The sequence below is a fragment of the Rhamphochromis sp. 'chilingali' genome (assembly GCF_963969265.1).
Source record: "Rhamphochromis sp. 'chilingali' genome assembly, chromosome: 20".
Taxonomy (NCBI): Eukaryota; Metazoa; Chordata; class Actinopteri; order Cichliformes; family Cichlidae; genus Rhamphochromis; species Rhamphochromis sp. 'chilingali'.
Window position 1 is genome coordinate 8,866,540 of NC_137947.1, and position 22,089 is coordinate 8,888,628.

General features: G+C 41.9%; 1 protein-coding gene across 5 annotated transcripts in view; it reads right to left on the reverse strand.

The window, feature by feature from the left end:
* Positions 1 to 1,214: 1,214 nt before the first annotated feature.
* ate1 (arginyltransferase 1) overlaps positions 1,215 to 22,089 on the reverse strand; it is a 54,202-nt gene continuing 33,327 nt past the window's right edge. For 4 of the 5 annotated variants that reach the window (XM_080868135.1, XM_080868139.1, XM_080868137.1 and 1 more), the window contains 2 exons: positions 9,771 to 9,891; positions 1,215 to 2,559 (listed from right to left, as the gene is read on the reverse strand). In XM_080868135.1, the coding sequence (XP_080724261.1) occupies positions 2,381 to 2,559; positions 9,771 to 9,891 (300 nt within the window). In that variant the 3' untranslated portion in view covers positions 1,215 to 2,380. Of the gene's footprint in view, positions 2,560 to 9,719; positions 9,892 to 22,089 lie in introns of all 5 variants that reach the window. The other variant, XM_080868138.1, reaches the window with a different exon arrangement.

The following is a 22,089-nucleotide window of genomic DNA, read 5'->3' on the forward strand; positions in this document are numbered from 1 at the left end:
TACAAACCTCGTGCTTAATAAGAATTATGAACAGTGACACAATTATATATTAGCACAAACTCCAAACCCTGCCATACTGTGTATTATGGGCTCATTATAAAACAGCCAACTGGTCTAGGTCACTTGTTTTGACAGAAAGAGGTACACCACAGCACTGGCACATGTCCTTATGTGTGGCGTCCACCAAGACTAAGTACTTATGACAGTGCCAAGAGAGAGTGTGTGTGTGTGTCTGCCTGTGTGCACACACATTAAGGTCAGGGGGTGGGGGGGAGCATGCCTAATGTGGGAGAGAAACATTGAATCCAAAGTGGCAACTAGCCAGCGTCAGTGTTCCCTTCTTGGAGAATTAGCCTGTCAATCTGGTTTAATTCCTTAGGACACAGGCTGCTCTTAAACCCAGGCTGAGTTTAAACTGGAGAGACTGACTCTCTACATCGTTTTCTCAAGATTGGGTGCAGACAAGTGGGCTGGCTGAATGTGGGCCGTGTCGGGCCACACCAGAGAGCAGAGCTGCATCGTGCACACAGCTCCACGGCAGGGTCAAGCTGACACTTACGGGCTAAGGTTACAAGTTTCACTCATTTGAGTGATTATGTGACTCTAGGAGAGTATCTAGAACAAGGAGGATAGTTACCTATCTGGATTATGGGGGTAGCACACACACTACTTGGTTATCCTCACATTAAAGCCTTGTATTAAGATTGTAGGAAGATCTGCAGATTCTCTTACTGCACAACTTTCCTGCCTTACATTCAGCAGATCTTGCCAACTAAGTGAGATTCATAAACCTGTCGTGCCATGGCATCAAGTTAAGATTCCTGTGTTTACAGCACAGACGACAACACGTGCTTTGTTGTGAGACGAGATCCCTGGCTGCTATCAGGTCAGGCCACGAGTCAAACTGCTGCGAAAACCTTTTGCGGTAAGAAGCCATGTACATCTGCGTTCTGCCAGCTCATGTATCCAACACCTGTTGCTTTGCCTAATTGAAGTCCAACTGAAGCGCTTATCTCTGGGTATGCATGTGCTTTTCAGGAGATATAAGCTTTCACACATGAACTACTGTATGTGTGAAAATTAACACAGTTTAGAAAGAGACTTGAACGACTCAACACGTTACTGACATGTTTCCAAAAATCTCTCAGCCAGTGGAATCGGCATTGTGTTGCATAATTTGCATGCAAAGAAAAGCCATCAAGTCCAATCAGGGAGGCTGTAACTCCTTTATTCAACTTCATCAAAAATAACAGTCAATATTCAAAGGAAAAGAAAAGCAACACTTAAAATCAAAAGTATTGAAAACAATGTCTTGTTTGCTTGACCTCAAGCATGAACTCAAGTGATAAAATCTTTACAATGCTGAGGTGAATTTTTTTGGGACGCAGTTTATGCAAATAATAATACCAATAATAATAAAAGAAAATTTTTTTAATCACCAGGCATTCAAAAAAACAAAAAAAACAAACAAAAAAAAGCATGCTTGGTGAGTGTCAGTGGCGATGTTGATACGAACCCGGGTGCAGTCAAACACTCTTTCAGATCAGCACTGAAGCATACACAATTAAGAGAGGTGCCAAAAAGAAAGAAAAAAAGTCAAAGGGAGGATATGCGATAGGGGCGTAAGGGTACATGAATATGATTGCATTAGTCAATCTGTTCACTATAAATTTTTCTTTGGCTCATCTGTTTATGTCTAGACCTGTTTTTTTGTGTGTGTTTGTATTGCACCAGTTGCTGTACCTCAGCTATAGCAGATGTAAAGCAAATTTATTACAAGTTGAGCTTAAACTGAGTTTGTTTTATCAATCGAGATGGTTGCATCCCACGGTGACATAAGAGAGAAAGGCAGCAGTGTAGCTGCAGTTACTCTGCTGCCTGCTATTTTCTAATTGAGTTTCTTCTCATTGACCATATGCACCATTAAACTGTTAAAAAAGTTACAGCAAATTAGGAACTTTTGAATTTTTTTGTTGAAATTTTGGAAACGTTTTTTGAAAATAAAAGAATAACACATTCTTTTCTGTTCTCTGCTGTACTGCAAATACACTGAATATATTCCAAATAGTTTCCTACAAAAAAAATCCATTTAATGAACTTGTCCATGTAGTAAATCAAAATGGTGCACACAAAAAAGAATGAACCCAGAACAGTGGTGTTGACAGATTAAAAAAAATAGAACTCATAAATGAATAAGTGAATGAGGCCATACATGCAGTAGATTGCCATCGGCTGCTGCATGGTCAGCATATACAGGAGGGTAAGCACGGTGAGACTACGTGGATAGGCGTCAGAAAGCACTTTCATAAACAGCGACATACATAAACAGCCGAGGGAGTATGTATTTACGTTTATTCAAAGGTAATATGATGTGTTGTGTTTACGAGCGATAAAGCAAAATCCTTTCAGCACAGTCCTGGCCAACCAAGCTGGCGTACTGCTGCACCTCCATCTCGTCGCTGGAGCCCTTGCGTTTGCGGGAGTAGGCTGCATAGGGCATGACAGTCCGTCTGTATAGCACCAGAGCTCTGCCCAAATCCCTCACGGCCCGAGCATCTCCTAGACGAAAACAGGCACATATGAGAACATAATGAGGACCAGTGTAGACACATCAAGCACTATAAACAATGTCCTTATTTTCCCTCGCTCGTTTGAGTTAACCTCTGAGTGTCTTGGCAGAAATTCACCATTATTCCGAGAAAGTGTTGGAGGAGCAGAAAACATCCCCCCCCCTCCTTCAGTTTTAATTCCTCTGTGCCCTAAACCTGGGGTCAAAGTGGTGCGTGAGCAGGCTAGTTAGCAGGCCTTGTTTACAGGGCCTTGCTCCCTGCTGGCTTGCCAAACTCAGCATCTCATTAGGTCCTGTGTCATACACTGCCAGCAGTGTTTTTACAGCTCTGATGGACCAGTAAAACACTACTAATCTCTAAAGTGTATGTGTGCAGAAGCTAAGAATGATTCTCTGGAGAGTCAGATGTGGAAAAAAAGGGTTGAAATACACTGACCCTCACTGACACTAAACCTGCCGCCTCCAGGAGTGAGACACTGAGCCAAGCACAGCAGGGAGTACATACTGAGCAAAGCAAAGCCAAATATACTGTACAGAGGTATGACTCTACCTCAGCCTCACTCATAAACTTCCCATTTCAGTCAGAAAATGACTTTTTTTTTTTTTTTTTTTTTTTAAATGCACTGGAACATCTACAAGTCTCTTGTGTCAGAAACTACCCAATAAATGTTGCAGTCATACAAGTAGGACTCTTAAATGCTTTTATTTATCTTCTTAGTCCATTATCACACCATGTAGTCTACTAGTTAAACAATTGCAAAATGCTTATTTTGTCTTCTGAAATGCATATCTCCCCTAAATACTCTGCATATAACAACTGATCCATTAAAAGTGTCCTGCTTGAAGCAATCCTGACCTGGAAACCTAGAGAAAAAAGGAAAAAGAAAAAACAACTCTGGAGCAGGTAGCAGAGTGAAGCGCACTCTCCTGTCAGGCACATCAGTCAAAAAGGCCTAAGTAGATGTCGTATTAAGAGAACTAAGGGCTTCACAATTAATCACTCCACTGACATCATCCATGTGGCTCACAGCTGAGCAGCTGGTGAAGAAGATGCGAGCACACATATCTCTGACTAATTTCTAAAATATTTGCAATACAGCCAAATACAACCTGATCACATCAACAACTGGAAAAACAACAGGGAGAAAAAAAATGCAAAGTGAGTCTCTTCTATAAAAGAAATCTTACATTTACAAAAAAGGAAACTCAAAAAGCACTGTAACTGGACCTCGGATGTGTTTAGACATGATAGACTTGTTGAGAGCAATACGAGTCAACCTCAGCTGCAGTAATCTGTTACAATGTTTCAGGCCTAAACCGCTGCCAAGACAGATGATGGCTTAATCGGCAGAGCAGATTCAAAGGAAAAGTCTAAGATTCAAGCAAAAAGACAGTGGGACATTTTAAATATTCGCATAACTTCAGATGGATAAACAATAAGTGAAAATCACAAATACGTAGCAAAAAATACCACATTAACTGTTTAGGAATTAAAATCATTTGATTAAATTCTCCGTCTGTTTATACAGGCTCGTAAGTAATCGAACAATTCATTGATAAGCGGTTTCAAGGCCAGGTGTGGACTGTTGTTATTTCTTTCGGGTCAAATCAAGGTAATAATATGTCTAGAGTTGTTTCTAAGTGCTGTATTTGCATTCTGTGGCTGTTCTGGCTAATGTTCAACATGTGGTCTAATGACTTGTAGAGTGAGGGAGGCCTTCATTAGGGCTGAAAAACAAAACGGGCCTACAGACCCATTTGGTGGATTCCAGATAAAAAAGGAAGGAATCTACTGGTCAGAGAAGCAAAACCAAAATGTTTAAGGAAAAAATAAAATAAAACAAAACATGAAGACCATATGCTCACATTCAATCAATCAATCGAAAGCGAGGCAAAGAAATGGAACATTTGTAGAATTTTGAATCTGAACTCTTTCACCCATACAGATGACATCTGATGACCTCCCTAGCACCCTTAATGAATTTTGACACGTCATTATATAAGAATAAAATGTTTGACGATCTTTAAAATAGTTTCTGGGTATTTCCATGCAAAGCTGCATGGACAGGGCATCGGGGGAAAGAAAACCTGCCGTAAGACGCGCGAACAAGCATCAACTGAAGGCACCTGCAGTAAAGGCCTACTTAGTGATGTCCATTTGACCATCTTCTAGACCTGAACCAAATGAATTGCATCCAAGTATTAAATATAATCCTGTTATTTATAATTAATGTAAAATGAATATGTTAAGTTACCAGATTGTTTCTGTATTTTGTAGAACCTCTTAACAGCAACTACGTCCATCAGATGTTTCCTGTAGTTGCTCGAGTAGCGTCCAAAACAATGTGGAGGAATTTTGGACCATTTCTTGACTGAAGTGCCTCTCAGTTCAACTGCCTAACTTCAGTCCATTGTGGTGGCGTACAGAGATCCAAATGTCAATCTATCTACAACTTTGGCATCTAACTTGCACACAAACTACCTGAAAAACAAGCCAAGGGAAAGAAGAGAGCTGTTAGAAGCATAAAGCCCCGAGGCTTTTTCACCATTTAGATATTCTCATACTTCAGCTAGAATTTTCCACACAGTTGATTCATGTTTTATTTATTAGCCTCGTTTCCCTGCTCAGTAATGCCCCAACTACTGTCTTTTCCACCCTTCTCGAGAAACTGCTGAGTCACATAATTGAAGGAAGGCTGACACTAACTTATAAATAAAGGATACCAGCTCTAGGTTTTAACACAGCGGGTGGCAAAATTGATTTTAAAAAGATGTAAACATGTTATGCAACTTCCTCACGAACAACATTTTGGGCCGTGAAGGATTATTGTGTCCCAATGGAATCAAAGTGAAAAGATTTAAACATCTGATGCTTCTTCGGCTTCCTTCGGGCCATTCACGACACGCCGCCTCCTCATGTTCTTCATCACGGTGACAGTCCACTTACACTGCAGTTATTACAAAGTTACACTTGTCCAACAGTGTCGCCTCGTGAAGATACTGACGAGTTTACATTAAACAGGAAAACATGGAGAGAAGCATGAAGCTTGAAGATGGCCTATTAAGTGAAACAGTAATACTGAGCAGAGATCTTTCTCTCTTACTCAAGGCAATCCAAACATCCGCTCCTCACATAAACAACTTTCCTTTTCTTCTTCACTCACTTCTGGCTGCATCAGTGTCTCTTCTCTCTGAGTGGCTCCAGACCCTGTTCCTGTCAGGCCAACCGGACGTTCAGTGACACGCCACTCTGAGGTCACAGCTCCTTCGGGCTGGAGTTCAAATGTCAGGGGGAAGAGGAGTGATGAGGGTCGGATAAGGGAGTGCGAGGGTCAAGGCTGAGGCTACGGGCCTTGACACCCCGCCACGCTTCTCTCTCTTCCCATCCATCTCAAACTTTCGAAACACTTGCTTAACACCGGATGCTGGTCAAAGGCAGGCCATCAGGTTATGACCACGTCTTCTGACCCAATGTTGAAGATCTAAAGGTTGAAAAGGAAAGGGCCAGAAGGGTGTTGTAGTGTGCTGAGAAGACTGCTCTTTGACTGTAAGACCTGGGTTCAAGCCCCTGTGTTAGCAGCTGACCCTGAATCCCTGCCGGTGACCATGAATTTTTGTCCATCGCAGGAACCGAAGCGACAATAGGATATCTTTCCATTATAAAGGATATTACCATTATTATTATTACTAATGAAAAGACTTAAATATTCTTTTAAAGCACCAAAAGAAGGGCTTCCGGGAAGAGAAATTCCTGTATTGCTGGGGAAAAAAAAAGGCTTTAACCTGAATGGAAACGTGCATTAGTCAGGCTAAGGAGCAGAAAGCCTGCCTAAGAGCAGAGCAAAGTGGCCATGACAGTGAGACAAGATATGAACGTGTGGCATAAGCTAGAAATATCATGTAAATCACAAGAGACTTGGGGGTAATGGCTGGCTACCATCAGGCTAGAATGCACGCCTCTAGCTAATGTTTTAGCTTCACTTCGTTGCACTGAAAGCACAGAGACTATCAGTTTGATGCAAAGCTGTGAATGTGTGCGTCAGAGATGTAACGAAAGGTAAAAAAAAAAACAAAAAGAGAGAGAGAGAGAACAGTACATTGTGAAATACCAGCTGGCACTTTACTTATCACAACGTTGGGTTTGTGTATGCAATGTGTAACTTTGTGCATGTGGGTTAGTGGCTGCCAGGCGCACTTACAGTTCAAGGGGTGACTACTTGGGTCACGTATTTTGGCAAATATTTATACTGCTTAGCGGCCAATGCCCCTACTACTCCCGCTGTTAGGCAAACACGGATTATGAGTGTGTGAGACACAGATATGTGCTGCACACAGTGAGCTTCTGTGTATGTGTGTGTGTACATACATTTTAAGAGCCAACCTGCCCCAGGTCCCAGGGCCCTCAAGATGTCAGCAACAGGCATCAGTGTGAGTCTGATGTGAAGAGAGCTGTGTAAACTTTAGATTAGCTGTCTTTACACACCTCATTAGTACAGCACTGTAACCTGGTCACATTTTACAGTCTAAACACATATCCAGCACACTAACAGTGACCTTTGTCTGGGGGCCGGAGGTTAAGGTTCTGGCTTTCAAGCTATATAGAGAGGTTACACTGAGTATGATTATTATTTTGGTGAGACTTGATTTTTAGACTTCTCCACCGACTCTTTAAAGGTATGGAAATAAATCAAGCAACATGATTTTAACCAACTACCAGCACATTCTTCTCAACAAGCGAGCAACACATTATTTTTACTATCTGTTGTTCTAACTTTTTTTTCTGAAAATAATCTTAATATTTGCCATGCTTGTTTCACAAATATTCCATTTTAATTCATCTATGTTTAAAAATTATTTAAAAAAGAAAATTAAATCTTTCTTTAACTTCATCAGTAAGATTTAAAGATTCCTAAATGAACAGTGAAGACTTTCCCAACACTTAGAAACTATTTGCAGCATGTCTTTATTTGTGTCCAAAAATCTAATCACACAACAAGAACTAGCCAAAGAACTGGGCCACAAACCTCAACTGTGTGACATACTGCTGAAGTGACAATGACAAAATAGGTTGACCTGCTGACTTATTCGCCACTTGGATGTATTTCTAAAGCGGACAGCACCCTCCACACTACTGTTAGTCTGGCTTTTTACAGTTCAGTCACAAAGCTTGGCACCAGACCTGAGAGTGAACCAGCAAGACAGCTAGCACTGAAATGTAATGACACTGCGTTTGGACAGCTAGGCCTGAAATAATGCCCAGTCCTGTCCAAGATCAACAGTCCACGCAGGAATCCAGGCACCACAAGAACCACAGACACACAAACATAAACTGCTCACTGTGAATAATGGTAATGCCAAGACCTTGATTTTGTCCTCAGTAATTTGTGCAAGGCCGAGGACTACTGGGAACAAAACGAAAGGTCAGATCAACCGCTGGCTAAGATGTTAATTGCAGTGTTATAAATGACCTGTCTAGACATTGTCATTTAACATTTTAATTGACATTTAAATACTCTTATTTATCCCGAGCGTGTTGTTTTCACTATATAACTGAACGACCAACGCTAGCAAGTAAATCCTCATTTCCTTAAGAAATGTGTTTCGATTAACTTTCTTTACAGAGTGTGAACTATCTGCTTGGAAACTTTTCCTCATCACACAATCTGATCCGGACTGAGATTCCTTCATCAATTGTGTTGGTTTTCTTCTCCAAGTATGAGGTCACTACAACAAACCCCCACGTCTGTTGTTTAACATTCATATACCGCTCCTTCTCATTCCAACTCTCTATCAATCCATCTTCCATTTTATTACACTTTTCTCTCTCTGGGTGCGAGCATACAGCCACCATCATTTCAATTGCCTTCGTTGTAAAAATATTTTTATCACATGTCCCCCATCTCTCCCTCCATCTATTCTTCTATTACTCACTCTCTTTCCCCTCCATGTATCAGTCTCCATCTATCTGACAATCAAATTCATGTCCGCTCACATCTCCTATTACTGTTGATCGGTGGCTCTTTTCTGTCTGGTGCCTGTTTGGTGATGCAGATTAATGGGCCACAGTAAACAGGACATGGCTGGCTCTCTGTACCTTCAACCAGTCATGTTCTTGGAACTGCTTTAAGTATGCCAACATTTTAAAATTAAACCGAAGAGGGGGAAAAACAAAACAGTCAATCATGTAGTGAGTGTATCAGTGGTACGTATACATAGGTTTATATATGCACTGCATACAAGTCTGCTCTGGCCATACCAAATGATGATGAGGAATGAGAAAACCGTAGGATCTGCAAACGCCTCTTTAATTTGTACAAATTCTATTAAATTGAATTCAGTTTTTACTGTTTCAGTAATTTTCAATAATCCTGGGGAGGCCAATTCATGATTGTGTTCAATTTTCTGTTTTAATTTCCAGGTATGCTTTTACTGCAGTGGCAGTGTGTTTAGGATCATTGTAATGCTGGAAAAAATTGAATCTCTTACCAATCAGATGGCTTTTGGTACTTTTTTGTGCCCATAATTCCATCAGTTTTGAGAAAAATCTCCAACACTGCTGTATTTCTCCTGCGTCAGGTCTTTGCTGGATTTTTTTTCCATATTTTATAAGAACATGACTGTCAGATTCTGCTTTATATCATTCTTAGGTTAGAGACCAAAAAAAAAAGTGTCAACTTGTCCAGTTTCCTCAAATTTTTCAAGGACACACAGGTCATCACAGTGTTGGTGCAAAAATACTATTTTAAGCCTGTCAAACAATGATATGTTAGGAATTTTTTACAGATTATTATTAAAGAAATGGGAACAAATTACAGCAGGCTGTTAGTGAGAAAGTTTCTGAATGGACAATTTAAAATGTCTTCTTTGCCAATTTGTCTACACAAGACCAGGATTGTGTTTGAGGAGTCTGGAGCCTGTTTTATGCTTAAATGATTCACAGGTCAGTGTTCAAAATAAATAAATAAATAAAATGGTCAAGTACAAGGACTGGACTGAAAATGAGTAAAAAAGCAACCATTTTCCAAAGAAAACTATTGCTCAAGACTACTTGGAAGCAAGATATAAAGTAATGTTGGGTGGCGTAAGACTTTTCTACAGTGCTGTGTTTATGGAATTGCATGTTTAAAAAAAAAATGATGTAGTTTCATACATTAAATCCATGTGATGCCATCAGTCGAGCAGTAGTTTTGTGCAGTAGTACCTAAATCAGGATCCTGGTTCAAACGAGCGTAGCGGGAGTTGTCAAGAAGGGGGATGCATCGCTCTATCGATACCCAGACATAGGTTTCTGGGCACAGGAGGTCAGAAGGCCGGTACTGCCCCTGGTAAAAGAAAGAGAAAAGAAAAAACATTAAAACTGCTGTTTAAATTGCCATATATTCATTATGTAGTAAATGATTAACTTGAGGACATCAGTTTGGTTCTTTGTTGTTTAAAACCATTTTCTAACATTTATCAACTAAATACTTACAAATATGCTGCAAGCCTGGTAAAAGCCTTTCTACTCTAGTGTTAGTGACCCTTTAGAATCAAAAGGTTTGACAAGTTGTAAACTGACCCCAGGGTCAAGATGAGGGTTGAGACCTGGATCAAACCCCTCTCTGTTAAGGGTCTTTGTTTGAGCTGTGTGTCTCCATGTCATGAGTGTTACACTGTCTGCACGTTTAGCAGGAAATGTAAACACGTCAGCACTGTAATGTGTGCTTGTGAAATGGGTACGAGTCTGTATCTGACCAAACATTTTGGATGGAAAGAAAACTAAGCTTAACAAAAACAGCTGCAAAGCAAAGAGGGGGGAAAAAATGAGCGAGGGGTTGAATGAACAGAAAGAGACGCCATTATCAGGGAACTGTGTTCCATCACATGGCTCCAAACAAATACAAACTGCAGAGAAAGATCTGTAAACAAGGCCTGCAAAAGGCCCGGTGCATTGCCTCAACACCCACACCAATATTTACAGTTTATGTGACATTAAACCGTAGGACAAAGAGTCCAGGATTTCAGGAATGCAATTTTTAAACACAAGAAGGTCAAAATGTTCTAAATGATTTAAAAAACACTGTTGTCATCAAAACATCGGAATAAGTAAGACAAAGGAAATAGCATCGCTGGAGCATACTGTTATACAAACTGACCACGAACCATCTGGCATTGCACATGTATGAAAAATACACTGGCTGCTTTCACATGCAAGATAGGACGCTATGTGAAAGAACTAGTTTGTTTTATGGCTTTGAAAATGAAAAACAGAAGAATCTGTGGAATACAAAGACAGTTGTATTTTCCAACTAAAGCGGGGTCCTCGTCTATGGCCATCCCATAGCAAAAATGTATCTCTAAAAATCATACAATCACTCCAAAAGTCAACCAAGTTGTAAGGAGGGGAAAAAAATAAAGGAATTCACAATGAAGCAAAAGCCTTCAGCCTGCTCCAAGTGCTCCTGCTAACAGACAGATGAAGGTGGAATGCTCTGCATCCGGAGCTGCAGTGGATGCACGCAATCGTCGGCCACATCCCAACAACCTACAGCCTCCTGCAACTGTCAGCACAGCTAGCTTGACACTCTCACACTCTGCCACACCTCTATAGACTCCTTCAACACCGCATTGACACACACCTCTACGTGCAGAACACACACCTGGCTAACAGCGGAAACACAACGATATGCACATATTTCCCCACTTAAGCCTTCTGCACCCAGAAACCAGAAGCTCATATTTAAGGAACAGAAACAACTGTTTTTGTGTGTCAGTGTGTGTCTTTGCAATAGAAATAAAGTGAACTTGATTTACACAGGTCTACTTTTTGTGTTTATAATTGTAAATGATAAATCCAGCCTTTGCTGTAGACCTTAAAAAAGAGAGAACTGTCTGAGCAAAATGAGACGCAGAGCCTGGTCATGGCACAAAGACAATTCCTCAGTTCTTCCCCTGAAAAGGAGAAACGATGAAGAGTACGAAAGGACACAGCTATTAGTGGTCTGGACGGTGGAGAGAAATAATAAAGAAGCGAGGTGATGGCAAACTGGGCTTTGCTTTTCTATCTGTCAGCTTCTTTTCTTTTTTTTAATAAATTGAACTGAATGTGAATACTGAGTTCACCACTGACTTTCATTATCCTCCCTCATATTTTCTCTCTTCCCAGGTTGACTAGAAGGCCATGTAATGCATAGATATCCTTGCAGCTTCCTTGGCTCGTCCTTCGTTTTCTGTCTTTTGCATCAGCTTGCTCACATTATCCATATCTTTATCTATAAGCAGATACTAGAATCCAGTAATGGCTCCCTGCTATGTAGATTCTTGAGAGCGTTACCACCAATCTAATAACAGGAAGTGAAATGGCCTACAACAAATCCATGCTCCTGAGTGGCTCTTAGCTCACTAAGTGGCCTAAAGAGGCCACAGGAAGTGATAGTGTAAATGGCAAGAAAGTCATGCGATAAGGTTTGTCTGTATATATATATATATATGTATATACTTTTGCTCGGCATATTGCCAGGTAGGCCTGAATAAGACGTTTCAGCCGAAAATAAATCTTTTCAGGTTAAGTCACCCTCTTTTCAGAGCCTGCTCCCTCCATTGTAGCTGCTTAAAACTTCCCACACAAACCAATCTGTCACCATCCCTCCATCCTTCACTCCTTTCCGTGCTTGCATGTCCAGGCAGAAAGGAGGTGATGCAGATGACTGACAATCTCTGAAAGGCTCATTTGGAAACAGAGAGATGAGGGATCAGGGAGAAAAAAGAAAATAAAATAGTGAGGAAGGGGGGGGGGGGACGCATAGAAACTTCAGCAGACAGACTTGGCTGCAATCTGAGGTGTGAAAAATGAGAGGCGTTAGGAGGGAGAAAGGGAGGGGCGAAAGAAAATTAGGTGCAGATGAAGCAAAAGGATGGTATTTAATGTTTTGAGACGTTGACTGCAGCGGGGCTGGTGGGGGGAGCAGTCTGGGTGCCAGCATGGAGGGGCCCAGCTCTGAGAGAGAATGTCTGAAGCCAGAGAGAAGCAGAAAGTCAGGGAAAGAAATATAAATGGGTAGATCAAGATGAAAAACAAAAACTAAACAAGGAGATGAGTGGACAAACTAAGAGGTGCGTCCAGTAATAATGTGACGACGACGAGGGAGAACCTCAACAAAATGTAAACTGTACAAGTGAGAAAAGGCTCTGAGTCATTTTAATCTGTTGTTTTGCACTGTGTTTGTTAATGAATGTGCAGAGGTCACTGTTTATACGAAAGCAATCTACTACAGCACAGCATTCCCAGTGAACCCAAACTTTAACAAGCAGGAGAGGACAATTACTCAACCTCATTTGAATAACAAGCTGCCCCAGTGTAAACTATTATGCAGCTTCAATCATCTAAACTAAATAAACACATATCTCCACAGGGCCTGACATACAATTACACAATACTCTGCAGAACTATTATCATCCCCAGCCCATCAATGATACAGCATCACTCACTCTTTTGAGGCCACACAACTGCATGCACACAGATTTGTGTGTTTCTGTCAGAGTCACTGAGTCCATAATAAAGTTCACTAACCTTGTTCCTTCCCTTAATTGTGCACACTCCTGTCTCACACACCTCGAAGTAGAGAGCAATGCCCCAGGCCTGTACCAATGATTTATATGAAAAGCAATTAATCAGAGCCATAAATGGAGTGCTTCGCCGCAGCCAAGGAATCCTCATGAAAATCTACACCTCTTTTGCCTCCTGCTTCTTTTCCTCCTCCCAGTCTGACTAGGAAATCAGACAAATGAGTTTGGTATGTGCTGAGCTGAGACAACCTTCATCAAACAAAAGACCGTCAAACAGGAGTTTCTTTCTTCACCTTCTTTTCTCTCCCGCCAGGGTGTCACAAATTGTAAAAGCAGCTTTAATCAATTAAACACAAATTTGAAGCACTGATTGTAGCTCATTAACCTTTTAACATTGGAGACCAGCTCAGTGTCTACAAATACATTTTATAGGGCTCTGGCAGTTTTATGCAGCTAGAAAAAGGGAAATGTGTTTGTGAGGAATCAAAAACGTAAAGATACGATCACATGTTGCATCAGAAAGAGAGTTTTGAGGATGAGATCATTTGGTGATTTGTAGCCACACAGCAGTGTCATGGTTCAAAGCGATCCCCTTTCAGGCTTGCCAGACCAAAAGACAGGAGGTGGACTTAGTGTCATGGTAAGAGGGTTTCCCTGTCTCCATCTGCATTACTTTACACCCACATCTGCAGCTAATTTCCTGCTCATATCTACAGCTGAATTTTTACACACCCCTACCCCTGCTGAGGTATCACTGTATGTTTGCGTTTGCACGAGTCAGACACTGTGCACAGTGTCTGCATGCGGTTTCAAAGAGACTTTTCTTGTTAAAACAACTGATACAGCCAACCCAGGAAAGAACATCAAGTTATAAAGTAATCAGTTGGTTAACTGAACACCTACCTCAGTATGAGACAGAGCGGCTCCAAAAGTGTGATGTAAGAGTGGTCATAGAATAGATGAGGTCACTAATGTTAGACTTTAGTCTGTCTGGCACTGGCAAGAGATATATTATCCAAAGATAACATGCAATACAAAAAGCACCCTGTTTTATATAATATATTAGGTCAAGCATGAACACAATAGTGAATGGGATATTATGCTGGGATTACATAGTGGTCAAGCACTCTCAGAAAGAAATGGGCATTAAACCCAAGCAGACAAATATGGTCAAGAAGTCACATTTCTTTGCAGCTGGCCGTCACCCAGGACAAGCCTGAACTTGGAGTACGTACAAAGAAGCAGTGTGACCCAAAGCCAGGCAAACCTAACCTAGCCTGGCAGAGGCCAGCACTCTGACCCAGGGTCACTCTCAACCAATTTTACTCAAAAACCAATAAACAGAGGTCCTGAAACCCACAACGACTCTACTCTCCCTCAAAATGCGGCCCTCACAATACACCCCTCTCTGTGGTCCTCCGACTGTTGACATGCATATATTGTGCCCAGAGGAGGAGGCAGCATGGCTGGGGAGCTCTACCTGCTGACGGACACACATAAACAGCACGGCCCACAGAAACACACACGCAGCTAGAAAAATAGCATACAAAACTAAGCAGGCTGAATGAACAGCACCACTGAAAGACATGTCCAAACAAGCCGTGCTTTAGAATAGTGGCCCATGCGATCATACTTTCACATGACCTACATATGCATTTGTGCCTGTTGAGGTGTGTGTGTGTGTGTGTGTGTGTGTGAGGGCCCAGAGAAATGAGGCTGCATTACGGGAGGTTTACGCCAACTGCTGCTGTTTAAACACTCAGGGGCCCGCCGAGGCCTCTTCACCCTACTCAACACATTACCACAGGACGGCCTTCAAATAAAGCATCCAGGCTGGTAAGTCTCCCCTGTGGGCCCCTGGACAACCCCCACCAATCCCTTCCACCCAAGTCAATTCTGGCCCAGCGCTCCCTTTGCCTGGCTTGTGCGTCACGGCTCCACGGATGACAGGTTAATGAGGAAAAAATATTTTTACAGGATCACATTTCAACCAAACCCTGAGAACCAATGGCAGCGCTTTTATGGGCATCAGCTCTCAGACTGGGCACTTTTATCTCTTCATCTTCTCGGGTCTTTACGGGCAGGCGAACTCTTATGAATGTCTGACACAGACCACAGGTTACCGACTTGCAGTCAGATCCGCAGCCCTTAATCTCCGTCTTAAAACCCCACCTCAGATTTCTAACTGCAAGGCCTCCGCCCACACTATAAGTCTGTGTTTCTAAATGCATTTATGAAAGCAGCCCATTCTGTCGAGTAGGGCTTATCAAAGATCTGAATGTGGTCTCTTGCCAAGAAAAAAAAACAAACAAAAAACAGACTTTCAGACAAAGCGGCGCAGCTGCACCAGGTTTTGAAAATAAATAGAGGTGAGGTGAAGTTAATGGTAAGGCAAACACCTCAGGTTGGCAGCTAGAGGGCTCTGGATGTGCTCAGCATGACACCATCTCCAAACTCTCATTTTTGCCCTTATGACCTTCAGACCTCCCCTTTGCTTAGACTCTCTCTGCAACCCGCCCTCTCCCAACTCTGTCCTTCCACCAGCAGTAACACTGAATCTTCTAACCTAACCTCCCTGAACTCCGCTCCCTCAGTCTCTCACCCTGTCAGCGCTGACAGGGTGAGAGACTGTCAGCGACGGTTCAACATAAACACTGTTTTTCACTGTAAACTGTTTCTTAGGGTGCCAAGCAGTGGCTGGACCAAGCCCGTGCTCTAACCTGTTAACGATTTGTTAAAAACACAAAGTGTGGCAGGACAGAAGAGAGAGGATGAAGCATAAAAGAGAAGAGAAATTATCAAAACTTTAAACGAATGTTTCTGCTGAGAGGTGCGCTGTTGGTGGTCTCCTGTCAAGCTAAATCAAACAACAATGTTTCTGTCAGAAAGGCTCCAATTTAAAAAAGAAAAAAAAAATTCGGGGGAAAAGGGGGAGAAGTGGAAGGCAGCAAAACGGCTAAGCTTTGGCTTATAAACTTCACAGACAGGGTGAAAATGGACCCCGTTGGATTTGATCTTATTTTGATGGGCACAGGGTTTTTTAACTTGAGGATTGCTGGAAGGTAATGCTGCTGGTTTAGTAGAATAACAGCTTTTACGAACCAAGAGAATATTGCTTCTTCTGAGAAAAAGAACACAGGCAGACATGAAAGAGAGAGCTAAACACATAAAACTATTACAGTAAATGCGTGAGAAAGACCAATCCACGCCGCACCGCGCCGAACAGTAAGTTTATACCACCTCATCATGACTTACTGCACATTCGCACACAGATGACAATTTGAGAAATGAGAACCTCACCACTGCGAGAGTAGATATCACTTCTGCCTGTAATAACATTAGACTAAAAGAGCAAAAACGTGTTGCCATGTTTTCATCCGAATGGAATCAGCTGAAAGTTTCTTCAATCTGATCTCTTTACTCTCTATCAATCTTTCATCCCGACCAGCATGGCGGCTGTTTCCCCTCCTTTTTTTGTTAAGAAATGTTGAAAGGAGGACAGAAACAAAAAGAATGAAAGAAAGAGGAAAAAGGGTGGGCGTGGCGCTGTTCTGGGCCTACAGCATTAGACGACAGTTCAACATAAACACTGTTGTTCACTGTAAACCGTTTCAATGCTACTCATCAAAACCTACCAAAGCGGGATAATGTTTATGCCAGGAGCTCAACAATAATAAACAGGAATACGTAAGAAAGCGATGCCCTCATCAACAAATCTGACGCTGCCTTAAAACGAAGCCGTGGACTGTAGCACGCGCGCACCGGAGGGGTGGGGGGGTGGGATGAGGGCTACTGTAGGGAAACACCCACCCTGAGATGCCTCAAGTTCACTCACCGTCACTCTTAGTCTACCAAGACGCTCAACAAGTGACACACAAAATGTCAGGTCACACACGTACGCATAGCATAGTGTCTGATTGGGCCCCTTGAGTGAAAATAACACACATGCAGAGTCCTGATAGCTGCGGCTCGCTTGGAGGCTTTTAGCATGTCATAACCTGCCACTGCGTACCTGAAGAGGGGATGAGAGTGTTTGAGAGATTTACATTAATATACACTTCTGTAATGACTTAATACAGATTATTCCATTTTTACTTGTTGGGGACAGCTATTTCTATGATTTGATTTCTATGAAAACCAAACAACAGATGACTGCATACTGCTTTTCAAACCTTTCGTATGCAGGTGAAAGTGAGCTCCTGTGTTGATACCAGAGCTGGGAGTCACTTTGTCATGTCTAATTGATGTCCTGAAAGCTAAGCTGATGCAGCAGGTGACAGAAAAGCCTGCAGGCACGCACTGATTAAGGCAAACGCTGCACCCAGAAACCAACATCAAATTTGTTCATTGCACGTATCCCGACATACTCTTGCGCACAGTGGCTGACACCTGGATGGATTTATTTCAGGTCCACTGAATTCAAAAGCTTTGGTCATGTGAAAACCCCCCCCCAAAAAAAAACAAACCCAAAAACTTCTGGCTGCTGCTGTAGGAGTGACCGTCTCTCTGACAGTGTTTGTTGTTTGTTTGAGGAGGAGCTGGCTTTGAAAAGGAAAACAGAGGTGCAGCTGCTGCGAAAGGGCTCTTTAAAAGTCGGTGAAGTACCGCCGTGAAAACGAATAACGCTTTTCATCTCGCCTCCTTTTCTCATTTGGCACACATTATGTCACTCCTTTCTTTCTCTCCATCTGTCCTCTTCCTCCCTCTTTTCACTTATTTTCACTCACTCACACTCTTTCTCGTTCTCTGTGGAAAATTTAATGGCTTCCTGGGCTCAGAGCGAGACATTCTTTCACTGTGAACAATAATAACAAGAATAAGAGGCACTTCATACAACTCTCTCGTTCCCTCGCCAAGCGGGTATAACTGGGTGTGTATTCTGTAAGGCTGAGTGTGTGTCTGTATATAAGCATGTACACCACACTTGAAAAGCATTTGAAATGTTAAGACCAGGTACTAGATTGGTTAAGCCAAGTGGGTGAGCGCTTCATTTGTTATCATCAAAGTCTGCTTATTCAGTACTCAAAAGTAACTTGCACAGACAAGTGCTCGGGCATATACGCACTTCTGGAAAAGAAAAATGGAAAAAAAACACTACAGTGCAGAATGGATCGACTCTTTGTTCAGGTGAAGCTCGAAAATAAAAAGTGAAAAGATATCAAATGAAAGTTAATGAAATCTTGCAAGCAGCTGAAGCTGGATTGAAGAGAAAGGAATAAAACGCTGCAAGAAGAACCTGAGCTGGTTTGCACATTAAGGATTTTATTTATGGTTTTAGCAGATAATTGGACGGTCACAGTCAAACTCAAGTGCTTAGGAAAAGCTGTATATTGTCTGTGAGAATCTGCAAAATGCATGCATCCAGTGACAAGTTTGTCTTTTGTTTTTTTTTGTTAGCAAATGTGACTTTGCTCTCCTGTCATCAGACACACTGACAACACTGGATGGAATCCGTGAAAGCAAGATAATTCAAATGAATGTTAGCGTTAACACACGAGAAGCATTGTGAAAGAAGAACAGTGGCAGAAGGGCCAAGACCTTTGGTCTCATTTAGCCTCCAACAGCTTCACCTTCTGCTCTCTACAGCTTGACATCACAGGGCCATGCAGGGCCAAAGAACCAGGGACAGGAGCCAGGGGCAGGATGTCACGTCAAACCCTGAACCCACCAGCCAAACCAGCAAGACTCTGTGGGACACTCAGTCCCAGCTTTGAGAACAAAGGAGAGGGTCTGACACTGGCCAGGCAACCCTCTGTTCCTGGCTGGACTCCAAGTCTTCAAGGACCCTTTAAGGCTACTCTGCAGGACCATGCCCAGTCTCTGGCACTGTTAAGAGTTTTCAAACCATTTCGCATGTAGCGTTTCCTTTGCAGAGATGTGACCTGGTTAAAAAACTCTCCTGCAAAATTGAAACCTGCAGAACAGTAAAGTTTGTAGCCTGACAGCCAAGTCCATTAGAGTGATGAAGAATGAGGGTAAAAGACAGGTATCGCTAACAGATCACAAAAAAGACCCACATGGGGCTCTTCTGCCCGCCTTCAGTGGCTCCCTGTGGCTTAAAAACACCCTTGATGACTGAGTTACTGTTACTAAATCTTTGCCTTAACTATATGTGGCCCACTCATGCTTAGGTGGGTAATCACCCTCCAAAGACCCATTCTGAAGCAGGAAAAATGGTGGAACTTTTCCAGCTTTTTGGTAAAAATAACATTTTTAAACTAATTTTAGTCCAATACTTTCATAGCAATACCAAAGAATCAATTAAATAAATAGCTTCCTGCAAAATAGTCACATGTGTTAAAAGATTTAAACTACTTACAACTATTAATAATGTCAATGGGCTAATATGAGCCTCAAATATGTTTTGAGTATCCATACAGATGTTTTTGCTTAAAAAATGTCTCTTTTGATATTCGAGGTTTCCAGCCCCTTGTGTAAAAGTATACAGCAAAAATAAATAAATAAAATTCTCACAGTGCAATATAAACAATACAGTCCTACTCCTCAGGAAAATGGGAGTATGGCGTCAACAAGTGTGAAATTTAATACAGAAGAAACTGGTTTTATAATATTTTAACACTCGTCTCAGTGACCTGCCTTAGTAGAGCCTTTTATGCTTGCACTAACACTCTGATTATGTCATCATTACCACATGCAGACAGTACTCAAGGTGGGAATGGGAGATGCTTAGATCTCTTAGATTATTCGGTACATAGTAAAAACAAACAAACAAACAAACATTAAGATCATGAATCATATATCACCTCAAAAAGCTCAGATTCTGAGTGTGAAAAACAACAACTCAGCATAAAACATGACAAAGGCCCAAATGGAGGGGCAGAAAAACTAAAGGAAAAGTCACAGTAAGTAATGGGAACAGAGGCTTTCTAGAAAAAGTGGCAAGGATGAAAAGAAGGGAGGGAAAGGTGTGCAAAATAGAGAGAGGAAGTTGTGTTCATGGGGCGTGAGTGGTGTCCAGCACAGTTCAGGAGCTGGTGTGTTTTTCTTTAAAGCAGCCGAGAGGCAGCGCTGAGATCCAGAAACCAGTAAACCTTCAACTAGGGCTGCTCAATTAATCGAATTTTAATCACGATTACGATCTGGGCTTTCAACGATCATTAAAAATGACTGAGCCGATTATTAGCCCCTCCCTCGTGCTTTACTCTCGCGCTGCTCCGTGTGGCAAATCGAGCGCACCTCTCTGCATTTCGAACACGCGTCACAACAATTAAGAGGACCCAAGGGAAGCTCGGAAAGCTAAGCAGAAGTTATTTGGAGAGGAGAGTGACTGCCGTTGGTTGAAAAGAGAGGTAAAGAAAACTTCAGTGGTGTGGAAACATTATGGGTTCGCGGAGTCAGACGTGGATCAAGTAGACACAGTGTGTAAACTTTGCTACAGTGTCGTAGCTGCACCACAGAGCAACACTGCAAAGTTCACTAAACATAGATGTTTACATTTTTCATTTATTTTTTATATTGCAAACATTTGCACTGTTATCAGTATTTGCACACTATTTTATATTATTTTTTGACAATCTTTAAAGTCATTATTCAATACATTGTTATTGTTAAATAAATATCGTCAAATAATCGAGATCTCAATTTCAGTGAAAATAATCGCGATTATCATTTTTGCCATAATTGAGCAGCCCTACCTTCAACACAAAAACAGCGTAGGCACTGCCCCATCTAAGTGACAATTCCCATGATTATCATTTTTGCCATAATCGAGCAGCCCTACCTTCAACACAAAAACAGCGTAGGCACTGCCCCATCTAAGTGACAATTCCACAGCATCTCTGTGCATTATTGAATTACTGAGGCTCATATGCAAATCAGACAACACAAGACAGCGTGCATGTGCTCAGAGTACATTTGAATGTGTCTGTGTTCCTGTGGGATCGGGAAAGCCCAAAGGTGGGAACCGGGCAACCTTCTCACCCTCGTTCTGTGTTCCTCCCCAAGGGTAAAATAGGGCCGAGTGGGGAGTTTGTGAACAACACGCTGCAGAGGCAAACACACAAGAGCAGATATGGGGGGCTGGGGGTAGTAAATACCAGAGCCAGGAGGAGTTAGGTGCTGTGGTAACAGAGTTCACAGACAAACACTGTGATCAAGATTCAACACACAGACACACACACAGACACAGACACACACACACACACACACACACACACACACACACACACACACACACACACACACACACACACAGCATATGTGTTCCATATACAGAGTCCCAAACTGAGAATTTGGACAAAGCACTATCCAAAGCAAGATGTAAATGGATAAAAAGATGTGGCACGTTGCCATAATCCCCAACAAGACATCAGTCTCCCATGGGCAAGAACAAGCTCTGGGAACATCTGAATGAAATGACAGTGAAATAGAGGAATTAGCAGATGAATGAGAAAAAGAGAGAAAGAATGGGAAAAACTTAGCTAAACTAAAGCACTTGGAAAGACTCCTTTCTTTCATCATCCTCCTAAGCTATAGATATTTCAGTGGTTTCTGGTGTGAACCGAGGTTATGTTTGTGAGTCCTGGCTCCTCTGTGTATCCACATTTATTATTTGTGTCAGTTTCTACAGCAGGTAAACTGCAGTGTATATGCAGATTTCTGTGGAAGCGTCCTGAACTCTTCTCACTGCTGAGTTATGGCTACTGTCACCAGTGTAACCTCTCGCTAAACCTTTAATGTCTTCAGCAGCCTCATCCTCTCTTACTTCCCTGGATGTCCTCACCATCACTTTGTTTCCCTCACATGCTCTATTCACTCCATTAAATATACTGACTGTGTATGAATAAATTTTAACAGGAGCATTTGAGTATATACTCATGCTTGTGTTATACTCAAACCATCACTGATAAATGTTGCTAATCCAGATAAACTTATGGTGAATGAATTCCAAATTGTAATTTAGACTGTAATGTTAATTAAGGCAGGTGCTGGGATTTTATATAAAGAGATCTACA